This window comes from Rhinolophus sinicus, linkage group LG15, assembly GCF_036562045.2.
Source record: "Rhinolophus sinicus isolate RSC01 linkage group LG15, ASM3656204v1, whole genome shotgun sequence".
Classification (NCBI taxonomy): domain Eukaryota; kingdom Metazoa; phylum Chordata; class Mammalia; order Chiroptera; family Rhinolophidae; genus Rhinolophus; species Rhinolophus sinicus.
Window position 1 is genome coordinate 27,529,111 of NC_133764.1, and position 25,544 is coordinate 27,554,654.

A 25,544-nucleotide genomic window follows, 5' to 3' on the forward strand; every position below is an offset into this window, starting at 1 on the left:
CTAAGATCAGGAGTTCTTACCCTAGGTATCTGTTTAGGAAAGTGGGTTTTTTTCTCTGCCTCAGCAGAATTGATTAATACTGCTCTTTTCCTAAGTGATTATTCTTCTGTATTGTTAAAGTATTTTAAAATGCTCTTCTCCTCTACTATCTCTTAAAAACATGCATTCATTAGGGTGATTGTAATTATTAAAGCACTTATAAAAATGTATTCAACTTGGAATTTTCTGCTATTATTTTGTCATCCTTGCCATACTTTAAAATACTAGAAGTGTTTGATGTGTAAATCTGGCTAGGTTGAGGTTTGTTAGATAACTGTTTAGGAGGCCTGTGTCTTTATTTTTGTTAAGTTTTAACTAAAAATGTTAAATGAGATTGCAGAATTACCTATTTGAGACAAATACGTTGTATGAAGATTGTTGTCTGTTAATTACTCTTTTCTCCCTGAAGTATATATTTTCTCATTTGGTTTTTAATAGTGTGACCACCCGTCTCATTTGTCAATTTAGGTCAAGTCTTACCTGAAGATAAAAGAGATGTCCTCAGTGATCTGTAGACCTTTCTGACAGCTGTATGAATGGTGGCTGGGCCTCATCATTGTGCAAATCTAAATAGGAACCAAGCCATAACTTTCCTTTTCTGTTGCACCGAGAAGCTCTTTATCCTCTCAGTGTAGATCCTGTGCTTCACCGTTGTAATCACTGATTGGTGTGTGCCCCTCAGTTCCCTTTCTCCCACTCCCTTTCCATCATACTTGCCTGAAAAACCCCAACCCTGGTTAAAGCTAATTCTTCTCCACCTTTTCCTCCTGCCTCTAAGCAGCTCAGCATGCTTAGAGGAAAACACACATGCTGACAGACCTCACCTCATGGGCACTCCTAGCTGCCTGCCAATCCTACTGTATCTCCCTCGTTAGTTCCCTTTCCTAGATGAATATTTATGTGAATATATCATAGTTTTGTCATTTCCTGCAAGCCTCCAGCAACACTTCCTTCCCCTCCACTATCTCAACTGATGGCTTTGGTTTTTTTATTTGCCTGAGAAAATAGAAGCAATCAGGAGAGAGCTTTCACATGCTCCCACACCAAATCTACTGAGCTCTTTGCAGCAGCATCTGTATCTGCCTTTTAGAATGAATGAACTGGCCTGCCTGATCATTAGATGTGTACCTCTGTACTTGACATTTCTGCTTATATATCTAATGGACATCTTAAAAATGTCCAAAAAGGAACTCTTGTTTCCCCTTCACCTCTAAAACAACAACAAACCACTCTTCCTGCAGCCTGCCCTGTCTTGGTAAATGATAGTTTACTCCATCCAGTTTTTCGGGTCATAACCTCATACCCCATATATCTAATCCATCAGTAAATCCTTTTTTTTTTAAAAAATATATCAGAATCTGACCACTTTTCTATTATGGTTCTCTGCATCAGCCTCCAAAGTGGGTTCCCTGTTTCTGCCCCTGTCTCACCTATTCTCAATATAGAGTGATTTCTATTTCAGTTAAAAAGTGTAAACAGATCCGTGCACTCCTCTGCTCAAAACTGCCCAATGCTCTAGACTTATGTGGTCTGGAAGCTCCTACGTGATCTGCTCCCCTACCCCCCTGACTCTGACATCATCACCTGTTCTCCCTCTCACCACCACAGCCATGCTAGTATCCTCCTTAAAGTTCCTTGAACATGGCGAAGCACTCTTGCTTCGGGCCTTTGTAGTTGTTATTCCTTCTTCCAGGAACAGAATGAGTAGCAGTCTCTTCCTCAGGTTATTGCTCAAAAATGACCTTATCAGAGAGGTCTTCCTTGGCCGACGTTAAAATAAGTAGTCCCTCACGCTTTGTCACTGTGTCCCTAATCCGGCTTTATTTTAAGTCTTAGTTATTACCACCTGACATATATTTAAATTTTGGTATATATTTAAATTTTCTCATTGATCCTATTTATACATATAGAAGAGTACACATAGAAGTCTAAAGCTTAATGAATTTTCAAAAACTGTACCAGCACAAGAAATGAAATATTACCAGCCCCCCCGCCCCCCGAAATCGCCCTTATGCTTCCTTGCATTTATTAGCCTTCTCTCTGCCATCTAGAATAGCTACTATCCTGACTTCTAACAACACAGATGAGTTTTTTCTGTGTTTGTGTGCTTTGTATAAAAGGAGTCATATAGTATATACTCTCGTGTCTGGTTTCCTTCTTTCAGCATTACTTTTGTGAGATTCAGCCATAATGTATGTTATTGTAGCTCATTAATCATCATTGGTGTGTGGTATAGTTTTAATAAATTTTCATTTAATATGTTATATAATGTGTATATTAATTTTTAACTATACAATTAATCTGTCACCCATCTTCTCCCACTAGACTGTTAATCCCATGAGAACAAGGGCTTTGCTTTATTTTGTTTACTGCTGTTCTGTCTCTCGCAGTACTTATTGCATAAAGATGTAATTATTGTAACTATTTCCCCCACTTGACATGGAATATCTTGACAACATAATATCTTGTTCAATTTTCAGTCTCTAAAACCCCAAAACAATGCTTGGCACACAGCGGGTGCTCAGGACTGTTTTATTGAAAAGGGAAGAATAGATAGATAAATAATAACTTTAGCTTTTTAACCCCTAAGTGATTCTTTTGTATTTTTTGTTAAGTACAAAAATTACATAAATCATGAGTATTTTAATGCAGGAGTTGGTAAACTACAGCCCACAGCTGTCTAGCTAAGAATGATTTTTAGATTTTTTAGAATTGTAGAGACAAAGAATTATATGGCAGAGAGGATATGTGGCCTGAAAAGCCTAAAATATGTGTTTCAACAAAAAAGTTTACAGGAAATCATTATAAAGTTAACTCTACGTAATCATTACTTAGGTCAAGAAGTAAAATATTTCCAGCTCCCTGGAAACTTATGTATGCTCTTCCCCAATCACAACTCCCTCCCTCTACACTAGAAACAACCACTGTACCAGTTTTTGTGATTATCACTTATTTTTCCTCACAGTTTGACCATCCATGTATGCATCCCCAAACAGAATAGTTTGTTTTTGTCATTCAGTCAGTTTTATTAATCACGGCGTTTAATCACAGTGTTTAAATCTTCTGTATTCTGATTTTTGGTTTTCTGTTCTATCAGTCATGATTTTGGAAGTTGTCCGTTTCTTCCTGTATTTATATTTTTGCTTTGTATATTAAGTGACTGCATCTCTTGTGATGCTTTTTGCTCTAAATACAGTTTATCTGATATTTAATATATCCAGCCATTGTATGATATAAATACTTCCATTTTTATACGGTTAACTTTTCATTATTATGTTTTCAGTGTATCCGACATATATAGTTGAATTTTTTCTTTTATTCAGTCTAACATCTTGTTAACTTCAACATTTTCCTATTTTTAATACAATTATCATTATGTTGGATTTAAATATATCATCTCTTAATGTATTTTCTATTTATCCTGCCTGGTCTGTCATTTTTACATGTGTATCTATCTGCCTTTTTCTTTTCTTGTTTTCATTTGAATTGATTTTTTTTTTTTATCATTTCAGATTTTCCTCCTCTACTAGTAGCTAGACCCTATTTGGTGTTTCTCTGAGAAATTACCACATTCGTCTTTCACATGCTGAAGTTTGATGTTACTAGTAACTTTACCCTGCTCCCAAACAAATGACCTCAGAACATTAACTCAGTTTACTTGCTGCTGACTTGGTGGTGCTGGTTTATGTTTCTGTTTTGCGTTTTTTTAAAGCCTCAAAGCATTATTATTTTTTACAGTCACTATTCGTTTAGATTTATCTATGTACTTACCTCTTTCTTTGTACTTCTTTGGCATCTTCCACCTAGAGTCTTTCCCTTGTGTCTGAAGTACTCCTTTATTCTTCTGTTAGTATGTGTCTGGGGGTTTACTCTCTAGGTTTTTGTTTGCTTAAATAGCTTTATTTCCCCCTTATTCTTGAAAGAGGTTTTTTGCTGTGTATGTTTCTGGATTGGCACTTTTTTCTTTTAACAACTGAGTATATAATTATCATCTTCTGGCTCCCATTGTTACTATTGAGAAAACAGCTTTCCTTTACTTATTTCTTTGAAAGTATTTGCTCTTTTTTCCCTGGTTGCTTTTGAAATGTTTATCTGTAGTGTTTTGCAGTTTCACTAGATGCATCCTTTTATTTCTCTTGCTTGTGATTTATTGGGCTTCTGGTATCTGTGGGTTGGTGTCCTGCACCATTTCTGGATAATTATTACCTGATGTCTCTCCAAATATCATCTCTGCCCTGTTCTCTTTTTCCTTCTTCTATGAAATTCTAATTAACCATTTGTTAAGGCTGTCTCACTTTATCGCCATACCTCTTAGCTTCTTTTGGTCTCTATGTGCTACATTCTGGATACTTTCTTGCCTTTCAGTTCTCAAATTTTCTGTTTTGTTGTATCTGATTTGTTGTTAACCCACTGAATTCTTAATTTTTGTTATTGTATTTCCCTGCAGATATTTTCAAGCCTATCTTTTCTTTTTTTTAATCTAGTAGAAATAACTTTTTTATAGTCTGTGTGTGATGATAATTCTGGTATTTGAAGTTTTTTTGCATCTGTTTCTGCTGTCTCTTGTTTTTTCTAGTTGTTGCTCAGGGCTTTATTTCTTTATGCTCCTTCTTCTTCTCTTTCTCCTCCTCCTCCTCCTCCTCCTCCTCCTTCTTCTTCTTCGTGCTGGCCATCGTTCTTGAAAAATTATTTGTGAAATTTCTTTGAAATCTAGGATAAAGATATGTTCCTCCAGAGAGAATTTTTATTTTCTTCTTCCAAGTACCTAGAAAGTCTACCAATCCAACTCTACTTGAAACTACTGAATTCGTGGCTTGCATTTTGTTTGTTTGTTTTACTTATTTTGTTTGTTTCAACCACCCAGGGAATATTAATTTGAATTATGTTAACATTTCTAAGGGGAGCTCCACCCCCTCATTGCCAAAGCAACTTCTTTGCAGCTCCCTGAGGGTGGGGGGAATTTTTCTTCTGGCTTACATTTTCTCTGAGAGTGTGTAGCCCTTTGGAAGCCCAGCTTGAAGTGGAAAGGTTTTCCTATTGAACCTGGTTGGTCTTTGGCCTGTGACTGTTTACTTGGGACTATGATGCTCTGGAAATAAAAATTCAAGATCTGCAGGTTCCCTGAGGGCAAATATGGCTTTGGTACTTTTTTTACCTGTCTTGTGTTCCTAATTTCCCTTAGATTTTGCTCTGGTTGATCCCTACCATTTTATTAACTCTTTGATGCTTTTAATATCTTTTTGGGGCGTAGTTTGTCCTGTTTTCTGAGGGAATGTTGGCTCAAACATCCTAGCCTGATCTGTTTCCAGAAATATTTTTAAATCTATCAGCTCTTGGCAAATATTTATTAAATACATAACAGAATGATTAATTTGAGCATTGCAGCTTTAGAGATACATTCTCCCAAGTAGTGAGAATATTGTTATGAATGAATATCACAAGCATTCTAGATTCTGAATTTAAACCGTTGCGTTTGGTGAAGTAGGAGTGCTGGTTTTAAGGAGGTGGACGCATAGATCTTTTTTCAGGATTGCCTTGGTTATTTTATTTTATTTTTATTTCCTAAAATAAAAATGTTAAATAGTTTTTTCCTGATAAAGGGATACATACATATTTTGAAAGTCCAATAATTCAGAAATGGTAAAATAGAAAGTCTCCTCCAAAAGCACTGTTATTAAAGAGTTCCATGACCATATATGTATACATGTATGTTCATATGATCGATTTTCTTACTTCGGTTGTAATTAATTTATTTAACCAATATCTTATAAACATTTTATGTTCTATAAATAATGCTATAATGAATGTCTTTGTATATATACATCTGTACTTACATATTTTTTTTCCTTTGGCTAAATTTCCAAAGTATAATTCCCAATCAAAGAATATGCTCACTATAAAATGTCGTTACATAATTGCTAGCTGATTATTAGCAGTTTGAAAGTCTCAGTTTCTACATACTCTTCTAATACTGAATTTTATCATTGTAATCTTTGCCTGTGAGACAAATAACCTTGTTTTAGCTTGCATTTCTTCATTACTGATATTGAACATTTTTTCATGTGTTTAATGGCCTTTGGATTTCTCTTTTAATGCTTGTCCACGTCCTTTGCCTATTTATTTATTGGAGTATTTGTTTTTTCTTACTGATGGGTAGGAACACATTATTTATTAAGATTGTTAACTCATTATTTGTATTGTAAATATTGTTGACTGTTTGTAATTTTGTCTTTTAACTTTATGTTGACCTTCACCATTCAGAAGTTAAAAAATTTGAAGTAGTCAAATTTACCAATATTTTTCCTTTATTACTTATTGGCTTTGTGTTTTTCTTAGATGTTTCTATATGGTTTGTATTTTTAATGTCATGTTTAAAAAGTCCCTCATTACTAGAAAGTTATAGAAGCATTTGTTTATACTATAATTTTTATGTATGATATAAAGAAGCAATCTGCTTTTCATTTCTTCTAATACCTATGTAAATATCCTATCATCTTTTTAATAAGTTCTCATTACTTTGAAATGCACTTTAATCATAAATTATACATCCATCTTGGTCTCTTTCTGAATTTTCTGTTCTGTGCCACTGATCCATCTCCTGTACCAGTGTTATACTGACTTCATTAATGTTGCTTTGTATATGTTTTAATTGTTACTCTAGTTTTCCTGATATTCTTTATCAAAAATTATATGACAAATTTTGATTCTTTTTCTAAGTGAACATCAGAATTCATTTTTTTTTTAAAGACTTTTTTTTTTGTTTATTGGGGAAGGGGAACCGGACTTTTTTGGGGGAACAGTGTGTACTTCCAGGACTTTTTTCCATGTCAAGTTGTTGTCCTTTCAGTCTTAGTTGTGGAGGGCGTAGCTCAGCTCCAGGTCCAGTTGCCGTTGCTAGTTGCAGGGGGCGCAGCCCACCATCCCTTGTGGGACTCGACGAATTGAACTGGCAACCTTGTGGTTGAGAGCCCACTGACCCGTGTGGGAATCAAACCCGCAGCCTTTGGAGTTAGGAGCATGGAGCTCTAACAGCCTAAGGCACCGGGCCGACCCCAGAATTCATTTTTGAAGTTCCACAAAAATAACCCCCCAAAAGAGAGCAAGAGGGAACCTAGATGATCACTTATCACCACAACATTCTTTTGCAAAAAAAAAGAGAAAAACAAAACCAAAAATAAAAAGACCTAAGCATTGGCTTTTAGAGAAATTTGACATCTATAAAATCTGCATCCAGGAGCATGGTTTCGCCATTTAACTTAGTTCGTCTTTTATATCTGTCAGTGAAACCGTAGTTTTTCTTTATATGTAATCTGTGTATTTCTTACATTTACTTCTGAGTATTTTACAGATTTTTTTGAAATTTTGAATCTGCTTTTTCTTCCATTACATGTTCTGATTATAATCAATTGTGGTTGGTATATGGGGAAACTATTGATTTTTGTGTATTTACTTTATATTTGGCCATCTTACTGAGCTTGTTTTTGTTTTTTAATTGATTTGCTTGGTTTCTTTTGTGAATAGTTATATCATCCAAAAATGACACTTTTTAATCTTTACTACTTTCCAGTGTTTATACCTCATATTTTTTCCTTATCACCTTGACCAAAACGTCTATAAAAATGTTGATTGATTGTGATATTAATGTTAACCCCTTTGTAGTTCCGAACTTTAACGAAAGTGTCTCTAGTATAGTACCATTAGTTATATTTATGTTAATTTCTGAAAAAAATCTGTTGTATTAAAGGTATTTGTTATAATAAAGATGGATACTTCCAGGTTTTTTGAGGGGATTAACAGACTGATTATTTATTTATTATTAAATTTATTGGGCTTACATTGGTTAATAAAATTATATAGGTTTCAAGTGTACAGTTCTATAATACATCATCTGTATATTGCATTGTGTGTTCACAACCCAAAGTCAAATCTCTTTCGGTCACCATATATTTGACCCCCTTTATCCTTTTTGTGTTTTCCCCTTCCCGCTTTTCCACTCTGGTAACCACTAAACTGTTGTCTGTGTCTGTGAGTTGTTGTTTGATTTCTAGTTGTTCTTTTCTAAGTTGCCCAATAATGTGCAAATCTTTTTTGGCATCTAAAGGGAAGAATCTTGATTTTTTTTTTTCCTCCCCTAACATTAATGTAATGAATTGTATTAGTAAATTTGATAATAATGAGCCATCCTTACATTTCTGGAACAAATCATACAAAATTGTGGTATATTATTCTTTTAGTGTACTATGAAACTTGTTTTGCTTGTATTTATTTTAGCTTTTTGTATCTAAGTATAGTATGGTGACAATAGAATGAAGAGTGAAATAAGATCTGCCCATAAAGTAGGGAACAAATGTCTTATCTTTATTTACCTACAGGATGGAAATAACATTTCCTTTGTAGGAATGAGGGTGTTATGAAGTTGATTTGTTGAACTCTACAAAGTAACCTGAAAATTCAGTTATGTAAATATAAAACCATTAAAATATAATTTTGCAGAATTTGAGTAAGCTATTAACTAAGGTTTACAGTTAGATTATAATCCAGTTTAATGTTATGCTCTCCATATTTGTTTTCAGGGAAGGTTTTTTTTAAAGAAAAATCATTAGATTTGATAACTATTTTAATCTGTTGCATGTTTTGGCAGTATCAGATTTCCTTCTTATGTAATTTGTGTGTTTTCTCTAATGTTTTCCAGCGGCGAGTAGAACAGCCCCTCTATGGTTTAGATGGCAGCGTTGCGAAGGAGGTGTCGGAGGAGCAGTCTGCTCTGCCAACCCTGATGTCAGTGATGCTGGCAAAACCCCGGCTTGACACGGAGCAGCTGGCACAGAGGGGAGCTGGCCTCTGCTTCACTTTTGTTTCTGTGAGTACTAAGGCTAAATGTATGCAGCGCTGTGCTGCCCTGGAGCTCCTTGATAAAGCTGGAGTAATTATTTTGGTAGAGAGATGATGACGTTTCTAACTTGGTGTCACTTCTGAAGGGAGTATGCGTTTCTCAGGTCCCCTTGGTGCAAGGGGCTGAGAGAAACTGCTTTCTCAATGTCTGAGCACACCATGGAAAGGAAAAAACAATCTCGGGTTGACAAGTAAAAAAAATGCAGATCAAATTCCATTACAACCAAAGTACTTGTATAATTAAAAACAAAATCTGCAAACTCCAGCCGTCACTTATTTATAGCAGTATTCACGTCAGGAAAATTTGAGCATGGAAGCAGGCGTTCCATAGCGTGCTCACCAGTCATTTCCCCCAGTGGTATTTGGGCGACCTACACGCTGCCTTCTCCCACCTCTTCAGAGTGGTCGTATGGTTACCATTACCAGGAATATTTGGCTACCTGTTGGCTCTTTTCAGCTTGCTTCTTTCTCCCACCTTGAAGAACAAGAACTTGAATATTATGAAAGTTTGACTCTACTTTTATTTGCCAAATTATAATGCAGTTTGACTCAAAAGTTTCTACTTTTCTTGGTTTCGTGCCCTACCAACTACCTGTTTGTGGCCAAGGATGGTATAAAGCAAGAGAAAGCCTCATTGCCCTATTTTTCCATTTTTAGGGGCTTCTTTCAGAGTTAAAAGTCATTGTTGATTTAACTTCTTTCCCTCTTACTGGCTCGTTTTCTCCAGTTGCAGTCTATGTTTCCTCTTTATTGGCTCTGTGGATTGTGAGTCATTAATCCACATGTATTTGTATTCAAAAAGGTCATGAAAATGGTGGGTGTCTTAAAGAAAGGAAATAAGAATAACAAAATAATTAGATGGCGAATCGTTGTGCATTATTCGGAACACTTTCTTAAAGTTGTTACTGCTTTTCCTCAAGAAAGATAATACAACTTTTAAAGAACTTACAGAATATTTTAATCCTCAAAGGAATGGAGAAACTTCTTGTGTGAAAACAGTATAATTTTATCCCTGGGTGGCTAAGAAAGCGTGGCATAAAATGGGAGAACTGCCCAATATAATACTGTGGGTGTGCCTGTCAGCAGTAGAGACTAGTTTGTATGAGAATGCAGTAGTTCTCTATAATGTTAGTTTAGAGAATGTGTCTGTCTGTCTCTCTGTGTTTGTATGTATTTCACTGTGCGCTTACTATTTGCTGATAGTTAAGTCTTCATCTTAGATCTAACTTTCCCAGGCAAAACCTTGGATAATTGGGTTATTTGTCCTTTTGTTTTTATTGACTTAAAAACTACCTCCTTTCATTTGAAGGGCATTCCCTTTGTTCATTCCACAGATATTTACTGAACACCCCCTATGTGCCAGGCATATAGTAAATTCACAGGATTTCGATCAGCAAGAACTCGTTTCCCTAATGTAAGCGCCACATAAAAGGTACAAGCATGCAGGCTTGGGGTGCGTGCACACAGACCACCACCTTCTCGGTCCTGTCAGCTAGTACATCAGCCTGTCAGAGGAGGGGCAGCTGCTGCAGCCAGATTGTTCTCATGTGGAAGAGAGGTGGCAGAGGAGTAAGAAAATGACATGTGAAGAAGGAACATGGGAACAGTGTAAAAACCAAAGGCCTGAGTGCTTTGGTACAGTTCTATTTCTCTGCTTTTCTGTAGTTCCAGCCAGGATATAAGCTTAGTAATACAAAGTAAGAGAAAAGCAAGACTTACCATTATATAAAACAAATGTTGTGAATCAAAGACAAGCAGTTTTCTAAAAAAATAAGCAAAGACTATGAGCAGGCCGTTTTGTAGGGGGGAAAAAATAAGACAAGGGACTAACAACATGAAAAAATGCTTAACTTCAGCCATAGAGAAATGCAGAATAAATCACGATAACATTTTTGACCTTTCAAATTGGCAAGGATTATAATAAGTTTGGCACTTCTAAATGTAGGTGGTAGTTTAGACACACATGTAGTTCTGTGCTGACTATAAATTGGTACAGTCATTTGGACACGTTGGGAATGCAGCTCAGTGTTAAGTTTACGTATCCTTAAGGTCCAAAATTCCATTCCTGTAAAACTACACAAAGATGTGTATTGTATTGTTTATAATTGCAAAAATCTGGAAGCAATTGCACTCCACCAGTGTTGCAAAGGAACTTAGAAGGAGGATATCTGTGACTTCTACGTTGCTAAACCCAGTGATCAGAACTTAACCAGCATGACTCACTGCCAGAGTGATCACTCCCTTCTCCAAGCACAGGCTCTTCTCTAGGCCTCCACTCCTGCGGTTTTCCCTGATTTCCCACATCTCTAAACATTGGAGTGCCACAGGGCTGTCTTCAGACTCTTTGGTCTACCTTTATTCTCCACAGAATTTCATTTAGTTTCTTTGCGCTAATGACCCCCCATATGCAGAGGACTTCCACGTTTATATCTCCAGCCCAGAGCCCTGCCCTGAATTCCAGACCTATGGAGTCATCTTCTCTGCATGTCTAAGAAACACTTCAAATTTAACATGTCCAAAACGGAACTCGTTATTTTGTTCCCCTACTCCAAACCCGTTTCTTTCACAGCCCTCCACATCTAAATCACTGTCAACTCTCTCCCTCTGATTGTTTAAAACTCTTGGAGTCATTCTTATCTCCTCTCTTTATACCCCATTTCAAAATCCATCAACAAATCACATTGATTTTACCTTCAATATATGTTCAGAATCCTGCCACTTCTGACCCTGTTCACTAGTACCACTCAAATCGAAACCATTGTCTCTCACAGAGGTGATGGCTGTAGCCCCCTAACTGGACTCTGCTTCTACCTTTGTTTCCTTTTAATTTGTTCTGAACAGATCAGAGTGATTCTATTGAAACATAAGTCCAGTCATGCCACTTCTTAGGCTCAAAAGTGCCTAAAATGGCACATAAGGCCCTGCATGGTCAGTTTCCCACCACCCTGATATTCTTTTACTACTTATCATCTTCCCGCCTCACCACACTGGCTGCCTTGCTTCCTCAAATACTATCTGTCATGCTCACCTCAGGGCCTTTGCACTTACCTCTGCATTTTCCCCCCTTGCTCCCTTAGTTCTCTTTACTCTCTGCTTATGTTTACCCTATTAAAGAGGCCTACCCTGACTACACTATGAAATAGCAACTTCTCCCTGCCCACCCCACACATTATCTATCTCCTGTGCCCTACTTTGTTTTTCTCCTTAGTCTTATCATCAGCTGACCTGCTATGATATACATTTTTTGTCTGACTCCTTCTTCTCTACCCCTGCCCCCCCCCCCCAACATACGTTTCTTCAGGTCAAGGACTTTGCTTTGTTCACTTTTATATCTCCAATGCCAGAACAGGATCTGCTCTAATAGACACTAGTAATTGTAATTACATGTTGCATGAGTTAATAAAAGCATCCTTTATATAGAAACTAGTTAACTAAAATATGATACATATATACAGTGGAATGCTATACAGTTGACCAAAAATGAGATATATATGTGCTAACAATGAAAGATCTTTAGATATATTGATAAATAAAATTAGCATGTGGCAGAATATTATGTTTCATCTTTTAAATGTTATGTATATTGTTACACAATTTTGTTTTAATGTACAACCTTTGGTTTTTTAAATTATAAGCATATGATTTTCTAATTGTAGAAGGACACATACATGACCAACAAAAAATTAAAGTGATGGCAAAGAGTAAAATTCTTTCCTTTGTACCCCTCAGAGAGATAACCACTGTTAAGTTTGTTTTAGATTTCCTATTGTTTACCATTTTAGCTTCAAATAACATCTCTTATTTAATCAACTTTAAACAACCTATTTGCTCCCATTTTAAGAGATGAGTTTAACATACTCATAACTATCACTCAGCTTCCTTTCTCATCTTTTAATTTAGTTATTGTTACATTTCAAAGTGTGTGATAGTTTGTTATTTTAACTATAATTGAGTCTTTTCTGCTTTATAAATTATTCTAAAATTTGAAAACACTTAAGGAGCATTTATAATAGTATGATTGTTTCATTATTAGCCATTGTAAAACCAAATGATTTTATTGGGTTCACTGAGAAAACAGCCCTAATCCTTGAAATAGTTTTGATTGAATGAGACAGTTCTACTTGTGAAAGTCTACTGAATCTTTTTTTTTAATGTCACGTCTATCACTTCCTTGAAAATTATATCTTTGAACATTATGTAAGATGTTTTTAAAAGCTTGAATTTTTTAAAATGTAGGTTTAATTTGCCATTTTTTAATGCTGAAATATTATAAAGTGCATTTCAGAAATCGTGACCACCTACCTCTAAGTAACTTAACAGGCATTTTCTTAAAAATACTAACATTTTCCTAGGTAATGAAATTACCTTTATAATGAAATTAACATTATCACACTTATCTTTTATTAGTGTCTATTGTTATGTAAAAATAGATCCTCATATTCTGAGTCTGTTGGGCTACATCAACATATGGTTCTACTAGAAAGGCAGGTTAAATGCTTATTAGTTCTTTCCTTATAATTACTAATTTTAATTTTTTTAATGAAATTTTAATTTTTAAAGTAAGCAGTAATAGCTGTATCAAATGGTGACAAACAGCTTTCTCGTCTTTCTCATCTTTGATTATCATTATAGTTTCATGGGTTTTCATGGATGTGTATCAGTAAATATAATCACTCTTTTTGGTGCTCAGTTGGTCACAGCTCTATTTATCCTTCATCAGTTGATGGACATTTGGGTTTTTTCTGCTTCCTGGTTATTAGGAGTAATACTGCTGTGAACATCCTGTACAAGTTTCTGTACATGCGTATGTTTTCATTTCTTTCGGGTGTATACTGAAGGGTGGAATTGCTGGTTATGTGGAAACTGTTTTTGCGACCCTCCAAACTGTTTCACAAACGAGGTGCACATTCTATGAGCCCAGCAGTAGCACATGAAAACTGTACATCGTCATCGTCACTTGTTTTCATTGTGGCCATTCTAGTAGTGGCTGTCAAGTGATATCTCATTGTGGTTTTGATTTGCGTTTCCTGAATACTGATGATTTGAGCATAGCTTTCATTCGCTTATGGCTATTTGTATGTCTTCTTTGGAGAAATGTCTATATAAATCCTTTGCCTGTTTTTAAATTGGGTTATTTGTCTTTTTGTTGTTGAGTTGTAAGATTTCTCTATATATTTTAGCTATTAGACTCTTACCAAATACATGATTTACAAGTATTTTCCCATCTGGGTTCTTGTTTTACTTTCTTTTTTTTTTTTTTTTTTAAGATTTTATTGGAGGAGGGGAACAGGACTTTATTGGGGAACAGTGTGTACTTCCAGGACTTTTTTCCAAGTCAAGTTGTTGTCCTTTCAATCATAGTTGTGGAGGGCGCAACTCAGCTCCAGGTCCAGTTGCCATTGCTAGTTGCAGGGGGCACAACCCACCATCCCTTGCGGGACTCGAACCGGCAGCAACCTTGTGGTTGAGAGGACGCACTCCAACCAACTGAGCCATCCCGGAGCTCAGCGGCAGCTCAGCTCAAGGTGCCGTGTTCAATCTTAGTTGCAGTGGGCGCTGCCCACCATCCCTTGCAGGACTCAAGGAGCTGAACCGGCAACCTTGTGGTTGAGAGCCCACTGGCCCATGTGGGAATCGAACCGGCAGCCTTCAGAGTTAGCCTTCGGAGCTCTAACCGCCTGAGCCACCAGGCCGGACCCTTGTTTTACTTTCTTAGCGGTGGTCTTAAAACCACAAAAGCTTTACTGTGAAAAAGTCCAATTTATCTATTTTTTCCTTTTATTGTTTATGCTTTTAGTGTTGTAACTAAGAAGGCTTTACCTAACATAGGGTCATGATAATGTACTTCTATCTATATTTTCTTCTAAGTGTCCTTTTAGCTCTTATACTTAGGTCAGTGATGCATTTTGTGTTAATTTTATGTGTATGGTTTGAGGAACTTTGTTCTTTGGCATGTGGATATCCAGTTGTCCTAGGACAAAGACTGTTCCTTCTCCATTTAATTGGGCAGCCTTGTCAAAAACCAGTTGCCTATACATGTAAGGAGTTCATTTCTGGACTCTCATTTCTACTCCATTGATCTATATGCCTATCCTTACGCCAGTACCACACAGTCTTAATTATTATAGCCTTGTAGTAATTAAGTTTTGAAATCAAGAAGTGTGGTTCCTCCAACTTTGTTCTTTTTCAGGATTGTTTTGGCTGAGGGATCCCTTGCATTTCTGTATGAATTTTAGGTTCACTTTTTTAATTTCTGCAAACAAACCAGCTGGGGAGTATTGCCCACATAAAAATATTAAGTCTTCCAACCCATGAACATGAGATATCTTTCCATTTATTTAGGTCTGTTTAATATCTTTCAGTAATGTTTACAGTTTTCAGTGTACATATTTTTCCCTTCTTTTGTTAAAATTATTTCTAAATATTCTTTTTGAATCTATTGCAAATAGAATAGATTTTTACATTTCATTTTCAGATTGCTCATTGCTAGAATATACCATTGATTTTCTATATTGATCTTCTACCCTGCACTCTTGTTAAACTTGTGTTTTAGTTCGAATAGTTTATTGGCAGGACTTTCTGTATATCAAATCATGTCTTCTGGGAATAGAGATAGTTTTACTTCTTTTCCAGTCTGGATGCCTTCTATTTTCTTGGCTAATTGCCCTGGCTAGAAACTCTATTACCATGTTAAATAGAAGTGGTTCAAGTGGACCTCCTTGTCTTGTTTCTGATCTTAGCGGGGAAAGCCTATGATCTTTGACAGTAAGTATTATGTTAGCTGAATGTTTTTCAGAGACGGCCTTTTTGGGATTGAGAAAGTTCTCTTCTATTCTGAGTTTGTTGAGTGTTTTTATTATGAAAGGATGTTGGATGCTTTTTCTACATTGAGATGATCGTATGATATTTTTTTTGTTCTTGAAGTCTAGCCATTATTGATGTTTTTTTCTCCATTAGTGTTGCTTATCATATGGTAGACCTTTTCACTCATAAAACTTGTCTTTTTACCTCAGGGAAATTTTATTTTACTGTTCTTTCCCTATGGAAAGACTATTAGTTTTGGAGTCTCTGTGGCTGTTCATATTTCTTAACTTTTCTTTCATGTTCTTTTTGACTCATTGTTTTATCCAGTATTTCCTAATTGTGTCTGTGATGGGTTGTACTATGTTTCTAGGTGCAATCTTGCTTTTAAAAGGACTTTTAGAAGTGTAATGATTACATATTCCTGAATGGTTGAATCATATTAAATCCTAAACCTTATAAATTTAAAAATGCCTTAGAATACCCTATCAATTGTATGTAAAAGTCACAGCAAGTGATAATATTGGAAATCAACCTGGGTTTTTGAACCAGTGTGTTCATGGGTAATTTTTGCAAATTTAGGAGACTATAGTAGTCCCTCCTTACCTGTGGAGAATACATTCCGGGACCCTCAGTGAATGTCAGAAACCACTGATAATACTGATACTATGTTTTTTCTTATACATAACATACCTTTTCACATAAAGGAGGCACTTCATGGCTTCTCTTTGGCATATTTGAATTGCATTCATCACTATTTGTGCTCTTTGGGGCCATTATTAGGTAAAATAACACAAGCACTCCAATCCCAGGGCAGTCGAGACAGTTACTAAGTGACTAATAGGTGGGGAGAGCATGGAGATGCTGGACAAAACTATGATTCACGTCCTGAACAGGACAGAGTGGGACAGCACAAGATTCCATCACATTACTCAGAAGAACATGCAATTTCAAACTTATGAATTGGTTATTTCTGGAATTTTCCATTTAATATTTTTAGATCACGATTGACTACAGGTAACTGAAACTGCAGATGGGGTGACTACTGTATTCTGAGTAGTAGTGCACAGTCCTTTCTGCCTAGAGTCACTAGCAGGCCCTGTGCATTGGATGCTTCGCCAGTCTTTCTGACAAACGCATGTTGAAACAAATGAAAAGGGCCTGTTATTACAGGAACAACATTTTAATTTTCTTTAATTTACATATTTAAAAATTCATTTATAAGCATTTGACACTTGAAGCTATTTACAGGAACGAGGTTCAAGCCACCATGTCTAGCCCTTGCTTCTCATTTGAATTGTTTTCCTTTCTCTTTGGCTACATGGCCCTGACTTCTGCCTTTCATCAGATAGAGTTTGTTTTATATAGAGTTAATCCCTTGCATTCATACAAATGTTGAGAGAGATGCAAAACTTTCTTGTGATTGGTGATATACCTTTATTACAGGCTCAACAAAACAGTCCCTCTTCTACAGGATCTGGTAACACAGAGCATTCCTGCAGCTCCCAGAAACAGATCTCCATCCAGCACAGACAGACCCAGGTAGGTCGATGATTGAGAAACAGACGAGGAAAGATCTACTTAGGAATAAATGCTAAGCACATAGAAAATCTCCGAGTCCTCTCTTTGTCTTCCCTTTATGTCGCTGACTTTACCTCATTATAGGTATTATATTCAGAACGTGTACTGTGAGTACTTTAAGTCTTTCAGAAGGTGCTCTAACTTTTTGAGGTATTTCTTTTCCTTTCTGGTATGTTGCAGTGGAAATGCTTTTACTGTAGCATGGTGTTGAGGAAAGAGCATTTGTTTGGAGAGCTCTAGGCCTGGGTTCAAATTCAGGCTCTGCAACTTACACTTTATCTTCTTGGGCCTTGGTTTTCTTGAGTACAAATCATCTGTAAAATGTTGGTTCTAATTATCTCAGGCGATGTACACAGAATGCTTATTAGGACAGTGCTCACAGGAGGCTTCGTTGAATGTTAATTCACTGCTTCATGAAAGGAGTTCATTTATTCCTTGTACCTGCTTGTTTGGCAAGACCTACCTAAACTTCTTTTTTTTTTTCCCCCCTAAACTTCTTTAACATGTGCCACACCGACAGAATTTTGTTCTTAAACAGTCTTCAGAAACTCTTTTTAATTAGGGAATGTTGTGAACATTCAAAGATAACACCTGAAAAGGACAGTGGATAATATGTCCCTGGTTTTGTGATGTTGCTCTAGCCAAATAGTACACTGGCTTTTCTGCAAGCCTCTTGGCACTTATGCGGCCTTGATAATCTCGGAGGATTTCTTAAATCTCAAGAGCTGCACAACCCTCAGGAGCAGATTTTAATTTTATTTGAATTGCCAGTCTCTGTGCAATTGAACACACTCAGATGAGCGTTTGGGTAGTAGCTTCGTCCCTTCCCTTCTGATTGCTCTGTTTCCACTAGGTGGCGTGTTTGTTCTTTAGAAATTTGGTCATGTCTCCTGAAGTCCTTTTCTATTCAAAGTTACTTTCATTTCTAGAGTAATGTGTTTCTGTATTCAATGCACAGTAGCTTAAGAATTCATATATTTGATTCCAGTGTTAACATGTTTTTGAAGTGCAGGTATAGCAGAATATAAGGCTTAACAGAATGGGGTGAGGAAAGACGATTTAATTGTTTCAGCCATATGATTCCAGGCTGCTTTGTGTTAGCAAGTGCTTTTTCTTTCTTTCTTTTTTCTTTTTTTTTTTTAGAAAAGTAATGAAAAAAATATGACATGTAGTATTTTGAGACTAATCCTAAATTTGTTTTCTTTTTGTCTTGATAGTCTGACCTCACAATAGAAAAAATATCTGCACTAGAAAACAGTAAGAATTCTGACTTAGAGAAGAAAGAGGGAAGAATAGATGATTTGTTAAGAGTAAGTATTAAAATGTGGTAAGAGACTTTATAACAAGCACTGATTGACATTATGTGCATATCACAGAGATGATTACTATGGTCAAATGACAAAGTTAAACAATAAACATTTTGATATTTTCCTTTAATCTAAAGGAATCTGAGTAGCAATCAGGATCAAACCTACATTCTAAGCACTGTCTTTAAATGGGAAATCTTATATTGTAGAATTTTGGTATTTAAACATATACTAGAGATGTAGATGTGCAGAGTATTATATTTCATCCAAAACTGTGGGAATAAGTATAAAATGTTTTTCCATTCCAAAGGAGTTATTTTAATATTCTTGAATTTTTAAAACTATTTCACAGCCCTTGTTTTGTAGTTTGTATCTTTTATACCCTACTCATCTAAAGTTTTTTGTGCTTACAACACAAACTTGAACTCTGGAATTAAAAAGATACCACTTGAAAGCATACCATATTTTTAAAATAAAATTTTAATAAGAAAAACAGTACATGCTTTTTATGAAAGATTTAGAGAATATTGAAAACTATGGCACACATCATTACAGTAACTGAGATAAAACATTTAGTACATTTTCTGTAGTAATTTTTTGAGCCATATATATAAATGCATATATACATAAATATAAATAAAATTGGCTACCATTTTTCTCTTCTCCGGTGATTTAGAAGGGGTAGGTTTGATCTTATTTATAGTAATGTGGTAGTTTTCAAACTGTCCCCACGGGGCCCTGACTGCTCTGTAGAGGAACCTCTAGGGCTCCCGTGACACAGCTGGGTAGGGGTCTGTAGCCTTGCTTTTTTCAGTTTTTCTTATCGGGTAGCACATTGTTTGAAGAAAGAGTTCTGTTTAATAGTAAAGATAATAAGTCACTCTATTTGTGATTATCTCCCCTGCAAAAAAAATTTTACCTTTATTTCTGTAATTATCAAAGTATAATAGGAAATAGTATATTTGACTCCCTCCTATGTAAAACCTGGAATACCATACATATCTAAACCATAAGCCTGATCTTCATTAGTAAAATCTGATTTTTTTAGACTTATCACTATTTTTAATATTTTATATAAGACTAATTCTTATAACTTGGCTTTTACCTTCAAAAGGATTTGTATAGTATTGAATTTGTAAGCTTTGATTTGTGAAATCCGTATTTGATCTGTTTTCTTCCAACCGTCTAGACTTTGATTTTTCCACCCCAGTGATATCTCACTTTCCCCTTTTTATTTTTACTTCACTTTCCTTTAATAACTTGTCATGTTCAGTATTCATTTTTTGCTCTTGTTCTTGAGTACTCGTATATTATGCTATACTGGAAAGTCAGTGAAACTGTCGAAATATTCATTATCTCAATAAGGTACTTGTGATGAAAATATTATATGGGAACTACCAAAAAAAGAATAATTCTTATAATTACGGGCAGTTTTATGACCAAATTTATAATAATTAGTTACACATGTTTGTTGAACTGGTTTCGAAGCTCACTGTCAGTATTTTATGTTTTTTAATCGGTTTTTGTCTTATTTCATCTCTTGATTGACTGGGACACATTTTTAAGTAGTTGTTTTTCAAGAAGGTTGTATCAGTGTTAAATTTTCTATGTCCTTGTAGAGCTGAGTATTCTTTCTCTTCCCTTCCCATATAATAGATTGCACTGTGTGTAAGATTTTTGTGTCATAACCTGTTGGCCTTCTCCTCCTAACACACACACACACACACCCCTTGTCAAAAATTTTTTCTGGCATTTAATGTTTCAGAGAAGGCATGACCGACCACCGGAACAAACACTGTGTTCTGTTTTCCATGATGACTATAGGTTTTTCCCTTCCGCCACCCCATCCCCTTTATTCTTGTGGTTAAGATTTTGCCAGTGCACATTTATATATGGGTCTCTCTCTTTTTTTCTAGAAATGTATGGTTATACCTAATTTTTGCCTTTTTCCATCTTTTGTTGGCTTCTTCCTTGGTTTCTAGCTTGGACTCTGATCTCTAACCTTTATTTCTATCATTTTATGTCTCATTTAATATGACTACCCTTCTCTTCTGAATCTCATTAAATATTAATTTTGTCTTTCATATGTTTTCTGTTTACTGCAGCTCATGTGAGTTTTGATTCTGTTATTTACATTTTTAATTTACCCGCTTTTTTCCCTTATCTAATTCACTTTCTTATCCTATCCTGTACAATCTTTATGGTTTTTGGCTCCTATTTCATAGACACCACGTCCTTTTGCATTTTATGGAATATGTTAAGTGGTATTCTAAAATGTTCTTTTGATTTCTGTAGGGAGATCATTTTCATCATTTTCAAGCTGATCTTCCCTTATTTAGAAATATTTTTCCTTAGGCCTGTTTTTTGTTTGTTTCTTTTCCTCTGTCTTTGAATTAGGAGAACCATGTTTCGAGTTAGTACTTAATCTTCCATCTTTCACTGTTAGCACATATACCTGTTTGGGGTTGCTCTTATTCCTGTTCGTGTTCACTTGGAGGCATTTTGAATTGCCAAGATTTACAATTAGATATATTTTGGGTTTAAAATGCTCCTGGCCCAGTTGCGGTGCCAGCAGGTTTTTGCCCAGAGTAGCTCTAGGGGACTGAAAAAAGACTGTGGGCTTATCTTGGTCTTTTATCGCTTGACTCTTAAGATTGAGAAGATAGAGTATATGAAAAACTCAAACCCTGATTTAGTACTCATTTTGGGTTAAAAAAAAAAAGTCTGCTTTCATTTCCCAGGAAGCAGTATGTTCCCTTTGTTCACCACTATCCTCCTTCTGCTCCCTTATTTTCTGAAGGTTGTAGTCTTTCTTTGATGTTGAGCAGCACCAAAGGAATGGATATCAAAAAGGACAACAGAGAAAGACAGCTGCCATTTTTTCATGTTGATTAGAACTTGTGTTACTGATCTGGAGGGACGGGGGCAGTGACCACTGGTCTTGACATCTCTTCTCAGGCAGGCATGGATTCATTGTTCGTTGAGTTTTGCTATTTTGGTGAGATGTTGGGTAAGGCTGTCAGAAGCTGTGTTAGAAACCACAAAAATTTAGAGTTCTTAAAATTTTAAGTAAGCTGCCAGAGATTGATTGATTCCATTCCATACATTTGAGTACAAATTTCAAGGGAATGTTCACCTTTCAAAAGGAGATTGCATTCCACATAAACATTCCATAATCTTTGGCTTATAGGTCCTTTAATGTTAATTAATCACATTTACCCAGATATACTTGCACTTTGCCTTTGACACTGTGGTCCATAGAACTCTAAGAAGAATTAATAGGAAGAAACTATCCCTATGGGAAGAGGAGAAATTTGGAGATGGAGACAGCTGTACTCCGGTCACTTTAAAAATGAAGCTGAAAAGTCTCAAAAATTGAGTGTGCTGTAATACCTTCCATTTGTGCTTTTTACTGTTTCAGAAACACTTATTTCATTTGATTGGGAAATACCAGATTTTTTTTTCATAATTCAAGCAAGTTGTTATAAAGTAGCGTTTATTTGCCAAAAGAGGAGAGATCTTTTATTTAACACAAGAATAAATTCAGGAGTTGCAAGTCAAAATTGACCTTGGGTTAGTGGTTCTTTCCTTCCCTGTTATTGTAGAAGCCTTGAATTTTTCAAAGTATTGAGCTCATCCTTCTGGCTACAGCTAAATTAACTGTGTATTTACATTCTGGCATTCTCGAATCAGGCTCTTGTATTCAACTTGTTTGTCAGTTCTGTCTTATGTGGGCATGGGTGTGCCTGGCTTCTCTGGTAAGAAGCATGTAAATTCATGTCTCTTTCTTTGGAAACAATAGAAAAACAAAGAACAATCAAAAATAAAGAACTATATGTATGTGCTTTTTTAATTCTGTAAGTGCTGTAAAGTGCTTAATCATCCTTTGTATTTTAAACATCTTATTTATAGTAGGGTTTTCTTTCAGTTTGAGGCAATTTAGGCATATATGATGTATTAGATTGAGCTGTAATGTAACTGGCTTTGAGGAGGAGTAAAATATGATCAGTGGAAAAACAAGCTCACTTCTAGTAACAGAATTCGTCTTTAACAAATAGCTGGTAAGTTTATTAAGAGAGAATAAAATATTCACCCTTTTTTCTAAAGACATAGTTAACTCTTCTTTGACCCTTAATTTAGTTTTTGTTTTAACAACAGAAATGATTCTCGGACCCCCTAGAAACTGCTTTTGTTTTAATCTGTCTTCCTTGGAGCTAATTAAAATTTTGTTTTTCATGGAAGGCCAACTGTGATTTGAGACGGCAGATTGATGAACAGCAAAAGATGCTAGAGAAATACAAAGAGCGATTAAATAGATGTGTAACAATGAGCAAGAAACTGCTTATAGAAAAGGTGAGTGATGGATGGTGGCCTGAATTCTGTATCCCCAGGTGATTAATATGTGTTACTGTTGTGGCTCCTTACCTTACCAGAGAGGAAAATATGTCAGAGTAGTGATGTAGATGATGTTGGATCTGCTGGCAGTTTCTGGGTGTGGGCCGGGATCGTGTCTCGTGAAGCTGAAGAATGGACACGCAGACCAGGGAGAGGCAAAAAGTTTTAAAAGAGGCAAGAGAAGAGGGTGCAGCTCCTGAGCGGGAGGGGGTTCCAAATGGGGGTGCCCACTGCCTAAGGCAAAGACTTTTATACTTTCCCCTGCCTGCTTGGGGAAGGGGGCTGGAGCCTTCTAACAGAATTCATCTATTAGATTTTTTCCTGTTTGCTCATCCTGAAGGGATTAACAAGCAACCCATTCCTATCTATCAGATAGGAATGCTCCTTTGTCGGCCAGAAGGGACTTACCAGAAGGGGTTTGAGATCATCTATTAACCTTAAGGCGTGTTCCCATGTGTCCTGTTGCAGAATATGGCAGCTCTTTTGTTTATTCCACCAGGGACCCCCCCACCCCGCTCCAGCAACCATACTAACTAACTTGTCTCAGTAGGACTTTTGATGGTTTGACAGAATTCTTTCTTGCATGGAAACTGGACCAAGCCTTCAGAGTGATAATTTGGAACATTCTTTCTGCTTGTGCATTGCTTGTGCATTGTGTTGACTGGACAGAGACAGCTTGTCCTAATTGAGTTTATTTGGAGTGTTGCACCCCTAAATTCTTACATTTATCCTATCAATTTAAGTGTGTATTCTATTATTATTACAAATATTTAGCAGTAGTTAAACATTTCCATTTCAGAAATGGTATTTGGAATAATTTATGTATGTAATAATGTGATAATTAAGTGCTTTGTGCTGTACAATGAAGTTGTTATATACTTGTATGTGATTACTTTAATTGGCGGGCATCTTCTTTATAGTAATTGATTAGTTTCAACTTGCCTTTGATAATTATTAGTAACTATTTCTTGAAAGATTTTTTTATTACGTCCTCAGTACTTATTTATCTTACATTGAAAGTTTTAAGATGGCAGTACTTCCTAATGAAATTATTACAAGCTAGAGGTTTGAGACAGACTGGTGTTACTTGCGCTAAAATTTTTGGAATGTTGTTAAAATGACAGGGAACACTGATGAAAGTAAAGTAGATTATTTTATTGACGTCAAAGATACTGAGGGGAATTTTGCTTCATCTTTTAATTCATTAATTTTATACGAATGAAACCACCTTTTTCCATTTTTTATCATAAAAATAAGGTAGATATTAATACAGAGAATTTATTTAACATGTTGGGGTACTTCATCAAGTCAGTGTAGATTTAGCCAGTTGTACTTCACTTTGAACAGTATAGTACAGAAAATAAACATAATGCGGTATCTGAGTTCTCAGAGGAAAATGAAATTATTTTCTATTTGTCCTTTTCCCCTAAGTCAAAACAAGAGAAGATGGCGTGTAGAGATAAGAGCATGCAAGACCGCTTGAGATTGGGCCACTTTACCACTGTCCGACATGGGGCCTCTTTTACTGAACAGTGGACAGATGGTTATGCTTTCCAGAACCTTATCAAGTAAGTTAATTGAAAATTGAAAAGTTGGTTTGGATTTCTTAAGTTTCCTGTAATTGTAGTCACTAATAAGCCTAGGAGTAGTAATCATCTTTTCATTCAGTTTTAGTCACCACACGTGTAAAATGCAGTGAATGAGGTGAAGTCCTGGGAAATGACAAATAATCAGAGGAATAAAAAACAAATTCGACATTAAAGCTTAAAAGAATTAGAATTGGCTGAAGCTAAGGAAGAAAAATGTAGGACTTGACTTGATATCTTTTAAACTAATTATATAATGGATTTTCATGAGGAGTCAGATGAGCGTTCTTCTGGGGCCACAGACGAATGAAATGGACAAGGACCTAAGACAATGCTCTGAGTTAGGTATGAGACAAACTGAAACCTAGAACCTCAGAGGAGATGTCGTGGAGGCTCTCTAAGGAGACAGTATCCCTGCATCAGAGCTAGTCACCTCCTCGAGTGCAGGGACTGAGCCAGTGGTCAGGCTGGCGACCAACCCTACTGTCTGTGCCTATTAAGAAAGTTGAAACCTCAAGTGCTCTTTTGCTTTATCATAACTTTGGTTTGAAACATTCAAGTGTTTACCCCAAGAAGGGAGTTAACATTTGAAATCCTAAAATTCCGACTGTCGAAATTAGCTCAGGACTTAAAAAAATATCTTCAGGTTGTAGTATCTTTTGATGTATCTTATTTATTTATTTTGTTAGATCATTTCTATTTGAGACGGGGGGGCATTGTATATTTAATCATGGGAGTCAGTTCCATCTGAGACAGGTTGGGGGCATTGTATTTTTAATCATGGGCCCTCAAACTTTAGATCTGCTGATCGTCGTGAGTTGGAGGGTTTCATAGACTGCCTTTCCTACCTTTTTTTTTTTTTTTTTTTTTTTTTTTTGCTGAAATAACTTATTGAGAACTAATTGGAGGCCATAGGACTAGTTTGGAATGGTAATGAAACATA

The 25,544-nt window shown here is 35.9% G+C and overlaps 1 protein-coding gene across 6 annotated transcripts in view; it reads left to right on the plus strand.

The window, feature by feature from the left end:
* The window catches only part of TLK2 (tousled like kinase 2), a 96,499-nt gene that overhangs the window by 37,116 nt on the left and 33,839 nt on the right, over positions 1–25,544 (plus strand). For all 6 annotated transcript variants that reach the window (XM_019733010.2, XM_019733009.2, XM_019733008.2 and 3 more), the window contains 5 exons: positions 8,732–8,899; positions 17,179–17,274; positions 18,531–18,623; positions 22,863–22,973; positions 24,447–24,583. In XM_019733010.2, coding sequence (XP_019588569.1) covers positions 8,732–8,899; positions 17,179–17,274; positions 18,531–18,623; positions 22,863–22,973; positions 24,447–24,583 — 605 coding nt within the window. The remainder of the gene's footprint in view (positions 1–8,731; positions 8,900–17,178; positions 17,275–18,530; positions 18,624–22,862; positions 22,974–24,446; positions 24,584–25,544) is intronic.